This window comes from Geotrypetes seraphini, chromosome 1 (genome assembly GCF_902459505.1).
Source record: "Geotrypetes seraphini chromosome 1, aGeoSer1.1, whole genome shotgun sequence".
Classification (NCBI taxonomy): domain Eukaryota; kingdom Metazoa; phylum Chordata; class Amphibia; order Gymnophiona; family Dermophiidae; genus Geotrypetes; species Geotrypetes seraphini.
The window spans coordinates 125787952-125796749 of NC_047084.1; the positions used below are offsets into that span (position 1 = coordinate 125787952).

General features: G+C 47.2%; 1 protein-coding gene across 2 annotated transcripts in view; it reads left to right on the forward strand.

Annotated features, from left to right (window-relative positions):
• The window catches only part of METTL14 (methyltransferase like 14), a 140050-nt gene extending 132314 nt beyond the window's left edge, over positions 1-7736 (forward strand). For both annotated transcript variants that reach the window (XM_033937984.1, XM_033937994.1), the window contains one exon: positions 5849-7736. In XM_033937984.1, coding sequence (XP_033793875.1) covers positions 5849-6150 — 302 coding nt within the window. In that variant the 3' untranslated portion in view covers positions 6151-7736. The remainder of the gene's footprint in view (positions 1-5848) is intronic.
• Positions 7737-8798: the final 1062 nt, after the last annotated feature.

Consider the following 8798-nt stretch of genomic DNA (forward strand, 5'->3'; position numbering starts at 1 on the left):
GTTGCTTTCCTCCGATCGAGGAAATCTGCAAGGCTGCCACTTGGTCCTCGGTTCATATTTTCACCTCTCACTACTATCTAGAAGCTTTCTCCAGGTGTGACGGCCATTTCGGCCAGTCAGTTTTGCAACATCTGTTCTCCTAAATTGCCAACTCTCCCTCCATCCCTTTTGGTTAGCTTGGAGGTCACCCACATGTAGAGAATATGCTGCCTGCTTGTCCTGAGATAAAGCACAGTTACTTACTGTAACAGGTGTTATCCAGGGACAGCAGGCAGATATTCCCACCCACCTTTTATTTATTTATTTATTTATTTAGATTTTTATCCCGTCCTCCCAGTAGCTCAGAACGGTCTACAAGTGAACATACACAATGGAGAGTAATTAGACATATAAGAAGTACAATAGGTTTAAATGTTTGGACATACAAGACTGTGTAGTAATTTAAATACAGGAAGTATACAGCAAATTAAGAGTAGAGTTTAAGTATAAGTAGTTTAGTTTAAGTACAAGTTATTTGAGTTTAGATACAATTTGTCAGAGTATAGACTAAGAGAGGACTATACTGAAATTTAGGGAGAAGATAGACAGGGGAGAGAGGAGAGAGGTGGGGCTTAAGGGGGGGGAGTAGACTGAGTGAGATCTTTAGTTGAAGAGGAGGGTCTTTACCATTTTACGGAATGTTAATAATGAGTTCTGTTGTTTGAGTTGAGAGGGGAGTTGGTTCCACAGATGTGGAATGAAGTGGCTGTAGGATCGTTTGCGGGCAGTTTCTGAGAGGAGGGACCTTCCGGGGGGGGGAGGGTGCATAGGCGTATCTCCGATTTTGAGTGGAGGGTGCGAGTGGGGGTGTAGATGGGAAGCTTGGATTTTATGTAGGAGGGGGTGGTGGAGTAAATTCTCTTGTGGGCTATTGCCAGGGCCTTGAAAGCACAGCGCTGGCTAATTGGGAGCCAGTGTTCAGCACGGAGTGCTGGGGAGATGGGATCATGGTAGTTGAGGTTGTGTAGGAGGCGGATAGCTGCATTTTGGACCCGCTGGAGGCGTTTGAGATTATTTTTGGTTAGTCCATTAAATAGGGAGTTACAGTAATCCATTCTGGAGAGGACATATGCGTAGAGGAGTTGGGCGAGGTCAGGTGTGGAGATGTAGGGTTTGATCCTTTTCAGTTGGCGAAGGTGTCCGTCTAGTGTTACTCCTAGGCTGCGAACCTGATCTGTTGCCGTTAGTAGGGTGGAGTCCCATGCTAGTGTAGGACGTGTGTATTTGGTGCTTTTTTTTCTAATCCATAAGAGTTCGGTTTTAGAGGCGTTCAGTTGAAGTTTGTTGTTTGACATCCAAGTTTTCATGTCAGAGAGGCAGTGTTGGAGGTTAGCAATTTGGGACGACCGGTTCTCGCCTAGTGGGAGGAGCAGCTGGATGTCATCTGCATAAGAGTGGATTTTAATGTTATATTTCTGTGCTATATCAATGACAGGCCTGATGTAGAGGTTGAATAGAAGGGGGGATAGAAGGGCGCCTTGAGGAACACCATATTTGATGGGCTTGGGGTTACATTTGTGTGTCCCTAGTAGGACAGTCTGGGTCCTTTGATGGAGGAAGGAGGTGATCCAGTGGAGGGCTGTGTCCTTGATTCCGAGGTCATAGAGTCTGGATGTGAGGAGGTGGTGGTCGACTGTGTCAAAGGCAGCGCTGAGGTCAAGTAGGACTAGTAGGGCATCACTGCCTTTGTCGAGTATTGACCAGCTGTCATCAATGATATCAAGGAGTACTGACTCTGTGCTGTGGCCTTTTCGGAAGCCGGACTGGGCTGGGGATAGAGCAGCTTGTTCTTCAATGAAAGGGTGTAGTCGGTGGAGCACAATTCGTTCAAGGAGTTTGGAGATGAATGGGAGGTTGGAGACTGGGCGATAGTTGCCAGGTTCGTTAGGATCAAGGGTGGGTTTTTTGAGAGTGGGCTTGATAATAGCTGACTTCCAGCTGAGGGGAACAGTCCCAGTGGTTAGAGAGGTGTTAATGATGGGGAGGATGGATTCTGCCATGGCGTCTTCTGTGGACAGCAGGAGGCTGGATGGGCAGCCCTTCCTGGGTTGGCTTCTTTGCTAGCTATCTGAACTGAGGCCATGCTGAGGAGAAGCATACCCTGAGTCAGGTGGGAGGGGCACTTGCACATGCGAGGTACACTCTCAAGCTTGAAGATCTTCAAGCAAGTCTGCATGTGAGAACCTCCGCTAGGGGACTCTGTAGATGATGTCACCCACATGTAGAGAATATCTGCCTGCTGTCCCTGATAACACCTGTTACGGTAAGTAACTGTGCTATTTAGAGTGACTACTGATAGGATTTGAGCTTGTTACTTCTCCTTACTGACAAGGTAAAGGAGGATGGATTTGGAACATCTCTAGCTGGGGAAGAGCTCAGACTCTGAGGTAGCCAAAGGGTAGACTGCTTTGCAATGTATCCGCGTGGCTAGCCTGCACTGACAGTTTGGAAGCTCAGAGACCATTCCCTTAGGAGCAGGCTCACCCCAGGTTCTGTCCGCAGAGGGTTTGAGCACAGGCTTTGGGGCTCCATGGCGGTTTTCTACCAGGATCAGAGCCAACTGCATTTCCTCCCCTCTGCTATATGTGTGAACTCTGGTGAGGTCTCCAGCTGGTGAGAACTGGTGAGGTCTCCAGTTGGTCGGTAGGTCATAGTGGTGGTCAGAAGAAGCAAGCAGTCCAGTTTTCCAGGCTTGTGTGAGGCAGATGTGCTCCCTTTTCTCTGGCTGTAAGTTCAGTCCAGGCAGCTCAAAGCATGGCATCACACTGAGTATAAGGCTTAACAGCCTTTGGGAGAAAATTGGACAGTAGAAGCTCATCGCAGTTCCCCTGTGTATCTCTTCATAGGTGACTCTGACAGCAGACGCAACCAGTGTTCCCTCTAAGCGGGCGGGTGTTGTGAGCAAACTTTTTTCACCGTGAGCCAAAAATATCGGGCGCCAGCAAGTTATGAGCCAACTCGCCCGATTCTCCTCTCGCCGCCCTGCCATCTGCCGTACGCCTCTTCCGATCGTGCGCTGTGACGAGAAACGTGTGCGCTGCGATGTAATATTTTGTGCGCCAGCGCACGCCAGCGCAGCTTAGCGGGAACACTGGTTCAAATGGTTTTATTTATTTCCCCAAATTTATTTTTGTTATACGCATTGAAAATATTTGATATTGCGTTTAAATCAAAATCTCAATAAACTTGAAACGAGTGCCCGTGAGATTGTGGGAGGGTTAAATACTCAAAACTTAGAAGTTTTTGCTACGCCAGCTTTCTGGTATCTTTACATACAGTGGCGTACCTAGCATATGTAACATCCGGGGCCCATCATTTTTTGGCACCCCCCCCCCCCATCTGTAAGAAAAACATGATTTTTAGTAACAAACCACACGTCACACATGAGTACCTAGGAAAAGGCAGCATCTTACATATTGCAGTGAGCAGTACATCAATACACCCATTGTAAAACTAAACAAGCCAGACCAGCACAGATCAATCCTACACCGTCAATCCTAACAGAAAACCATGTCTTTCGAACACACAGAACACAGAAAACACCTTCGCCTAGTAAGGAATATGTAATCACAAACTAACCCCTCCCTCTTTTACAAAACTGTAGTGTGGATTTTAGCTACGGAGGTAACAGCTCTGATGCTCATAAAATTCTGAGCATCAGAGCTGCTACCACCAAGGCTGGTGCTAAAAACGCTTCACAGTTTTGTAAAAGGGGGGATAAAATAAAAATACATAGACAAAGGTTAAATTGAACCAGCAAGAAGCTGGACTCTGCATACAATGCTTCACAGAAACAGTGACACATGTCTCCTAAAGCAATAAATAAATAGAAATTTTTTTCTACCTTTGTCTTCTGTGGTTTCTCCTTTCCTCATCTTCTTGTAACTCTCTTCCTTCCATCCACTGTCTGCCGTCTCTCTTCCCCTATATGGCATCTTCTCTCCTTCTATGCCCCTTCCAGAAACTGTATGCCTCCCCCTTCCATCTCTCCTTTCACCCCATTGGTCTGGCATCTCTCTCCTCGCCTTCCCTCTCCCACACCTCTCCTCATAGTCTGGTATCTCCCCTTCCCTGATTCTCTGGCATCTCTCTCCTTTCCTTTTCTTCCATCTTTCGCTCCCCCTCCATGCTCTCACATCTCCCCCTTCCTTTTCCCTTAGACTGGCATACCTTCCTCCTACGCTCCAAGCCCTGGCATCTCCTTTAATTCCCTCCCTCATCTTCCTTCTCCCTCCAGCTGGGTACCGCAACACTCTTCCCTGCAGCTCTGCACTTCCCCACAATTGCCATGCTTCGGTTCCTCTTCTTCCTTCCTTCCTCCCCCCCCCCCCCCCCGGTGGACCCTGCGGCACCATCAACTCTTACTCCCTCTAATGTCGGCCCTGCAGCTCCAGACTTCCTCGCACCTTCTCCCCTCCCCCTTTGGATCGCTATTATTTTAAATGTTATAGCCGCGGAGCTGTATCCATCAGTGGAGATGTCTAACCTCGGCCTGCCCCGGAACTCTTACTGCAGCAGCCGCCCGTCTAGGCAGGAACAGGAAGTCACTGTTGCAGTAAGAGTTCCGGGGCAGGCCGAGGTTAGACATCTCCACTGATGGATACAGCTCCGCGGCTATAACATTTAAAATAATAGCGATCCAAAGGGGGAGGGGAGAAGGTGCGAGGAAGTCTGGAGCTGCAGGGCCGACATTAGAGGGAGTAAGAGTTGATGGTGCCGCAGGGTCCCGCGGGGGGGGGGGGAGGAAGGAAGGAAGAAGAGGAACCGAAGCATGGCAATTGTGGGGAAGTGCAATCCCCCCAATGCGTCCCCTTACCTTACCGACGCGTGTGTGCGCTGTGAAGAGAAACTTTGCGCTGCGATGTAATATTTTGTGCGTGAGCGCAGGCCAACGCAGCTTAGCGGGAACACTGGACGCAACCCTATGTGAGGGGGAAGGCATCCAGTGACAGGAAGGAGTGGGCATCCTTCCAGTCAATCCTTTCTAAAGTAGGGGGATGGGGTCCTGCGAAGTAGGGGGCATCAGTTGGTTCAGCGCAGGGGGGTCTTGGAGGCAGGAGGGAGTGGGCATCCCTCCTGCCGATTTTTAAGTCTGCAGGTGGGAGTCCTCAGGGGGCAGTTTTGTTGGGGGGGGGGGTTTGGAGAGAGTGGGCATCCCTCCTGCCTGTCTTTTTTTTTTTTTTTTCTGGGGGTTGAGGGGGGCATGGCTTGACTCGCTTTTAATGGGGCACAACATCTGTGTCATTAAAGAAAAAAGCCCCAACACCTGAGTGGCAGGAGGCTGCTTTGGGCTTCCCCTACCGCTCAGCTGTTAAGTCTTTTTCAAACCACCTCTGCACATGAGTGAGCTGGTTTCTAAGCAAGCGATCGGATGGGATTACAACTGCCCACAGCAAAACTCATCGATTGCTGTTTAGAAATCGGCCAAAAATTGGCCCTTAGCGACTGGGGAAATCTATAAAAGCATGAATAGATTACAACAAATAAATAGGAAATAGTTCTTCACCTTTCAGATTGTATGGCGGACAGAAGACATTGTTTGAATAATGCACAATTCAACCTGAAATTTGCTGCTAGTGGATGCTGTCAAGTCTAGCTGGATGTAAAAAGGTTAGGACAAGTTTCTGAAGGACCAGGTAGAAGATGGCGATTGTTTCTTTTATTTTGGGGCATGATGAACTGGGAAAGGGATGTTTATAAAGTTCAGCTGGGTACTTCCAAATGCCCCAGGTGGCAACTATTGGAGTGCAGATGCACCCAATAGGGCACTTCTAATGTTCTGATACGGTTTCCTTTTCTCCATCTTTAGGCTGGCTGACTGTAGGCCCCACGCTCACAAACAGCAACTTTAACCCCGAGACATACGCATCCTACTTCACAGCTCCTAATTCCCAGACCACAGGTTGCACAGAGGAAATTGAGAGGCTACGACCCAAGTCTCCACCCCCTAAATCAGACCGTGGTGGTGGAGCACCACGAGGAGGAGGAAGAGGTGGGGCCTCAGCAGGCCGTGGAGAGAGGGGCAGAGAGAGAATGCGTGGAAACTTCCGTGGAGAGAGGGGAGCATTCAGAGGGGGCCGTGGAGGACGAGGGAGCTTTCCTTCTCGTTAACTGCCGTTTCTCCTACACCTTCTAACCTTTATTTTTTAAGTTGGTTGGTTTAAAAATTTATTTCTTGCAATGGAGGCTAATTCTGGCAGACTATGGCTAGACTCAGCAGTGGTCTGTAACTTATCCCAGAACTTCCAGCCACCTTGTTTTCCAGGCATGGGGCAGGACTCTGTAATGCAGCAAAGCATGGCTGCAGCTCTCTTTTTAGGGGAATCTCTTTTCCCACAACCACATTAAAACCTATATACATCAGGGGGAGACACAGATTGCAGTACCAGCTGAGGACAGGACCTCAATGGGACTGTTCTACAGCCCAGACTTTGTAAAACTATCCACATATAGTCTGGAGGTTAAGGAGATGGGACCTGATGAGACTGTTACATGGTAGCCAGGTGGCGTGTTAAATGATTTTGACTGCCAAAAATAAGGGACTGTGAATGTGTATGAAACTTTTGAACTGGGATGGCGCTCAGAACCTTAAGTTGGTAATGAAGTCACAAATCGGGGACACGCCCCTATCATTGCACCATCTTTTTCAGTAGAAAGATAAATTACTATATTTTCAAAACATCTTGAACTGTGCACTGTAGTGAAAACTAGAATTGGTAATAATTTCAACTCTTAGTTCAATTCATGAAAAGCTCAGCTTAAGTGGGTGGTTAGGAAGTTGTCTCATTCCAGCGGGTCCTGACGCGTTTCGCCAGTGGTTTCCTCAGAGAACCCACACTTGCTGGTTATTTTCAATGAATAAAACTTCGTATGTGAATAACACACAGCACATCAATAGAACATCTTGGCTGTGCAATCTGTTACTGGACCCGTTAGGAAGATGATGTCAATCTTGTGTGACGAACATGTTCTGCAAAATATTTGAACTTTCTTCTTTCCTAGTGAACTGTTTTATTTGAAAATGTTTAACACATTTGTCTGCAAGTTTCAAGTCCAAGAAAACTCAGTCATCTAGTGTGTTAGTTTCTCATTTTCTTAAATGTCAGGCTTTGACTGTGAGCAGATCCCTGGGCTTTCCTGGCCATAATGTTGTCTCCCGGGGTGTCTTTTTACCTGGCTGCAGCAAGGTTTGCGATTAATGAGACAAATGTTTGTGCATTTAGGAGGAAATTCTGTAAATGGCATCTGAAAAGATAGGCACCTGTATCATGTAAATCACGCTTGGGCACCTTTTACAGTCATGCCTAACTTAAAACTTAGGCCTGCATTATAGACACCTTAAGTCCTTTAGAGATTCACACCTATGTCCTTCTCTGTCCCTAAACACACCTATTGTGGCGTTAAGTGCCGCTAGGCGCCTACCTTTTATAGAATCACCATATATGCCGATGATATCCAACTACTTCACCCCTTAAATCCTACATCCCCTGATGAAATAACTGAAATTAATCAAAAACTCAATAAAATCAGCCTCTGGCTTCGGCATAATAAACTTTCACTGAACATTCTTAAAACTACAGTGGTGCCTCACACAACGAACTTAATCCGTTCCAGGAGCAAGTTTGTTATGTGAAACGTTCGTTGTGTGAAACGCGTTTTCCCATAAGAATACATTTAAAACAAAATAATTCGTTCTGCAGCCCTGTTTTCCCATAAGAATACATTTAAAAGAAAATAATTCGTTCTGCAGCCCTACATTTCCCTCCCTCCACCTCACCTTGTATGCGGAGTCTGCCGGCCCTCTCCCTCACCCAGCCGCACGCTTCCAGAAAGCTGTGCACGCGCAGCTGCTGGAGTTGGTCAATGTTCTCCTCTCCTGCAACTTCCGGTTTCTGGTTGCGTCAGAGGAGAAGATTGAGCAACAGAGCATGCGCGCGTGCGCTGCTCCCTGAAAGCGTGCGGCTGGCCGAGAAAGAGGGCCGGAGAACTCGGCATCCAGGGTAAGGTGGAGGGAGATGATGGAACACTGCATGGGTGCTGCTGTTCCCGGCTTCGGCGAGAGTAGTTCCGCCCCCCCCGGGCCCCTCGGGCGACTTCATTGTGTGAAACGAAGTTCGTTATAGGGAGCAAGACAAAAAGTTCGTTATGCGCAGCGTTCGCTGTACGAGGCGTCCGTTATGCGAGGCACCACTGTACTAGTTCACCTGGAGAGGGCGAGAGAATGACACATTTATGTCTACCCATCTGTATCAACTCCTCTCCAATTCAAACAGATAGTAAAGTTAAACTTCTCGGAGTCATTTTAGACAAAGACCTCACCTTTCATCAACAAGTTAGTTCAGTTATGCAGAAATGTTTTCATAAGCTTAGGCTCATCCGTTCAATTTCTTCTTTTCTTGATCCCTCCTCAATTAACATCCTGATTCACTCCCTACTAATTTCAACTATAGATTATTGTAATGCCCTTTATCAAGGTATAACCCAGAAAGAAGTCCATCGTCTACAACTATTGCAAAACACTGCTGTTAAATTTAATCTATCATGCAAAAAAATTTGACCATGTCACCCCTCTCCTCTGCAAAGCACATTGGCTACCTATTACTCATCGTCTCTCCTATCAAATACTCCTCCTCACTTTTAAAACAGAAAACTCTAACCAACCGGCGTTCGTAGCTAAACTTTTGATCCCTTATTTATCATCCAGGAACCTCCAATCAAATAATCAAAATTTACTCTCCATACCATCATTACGGGAACTA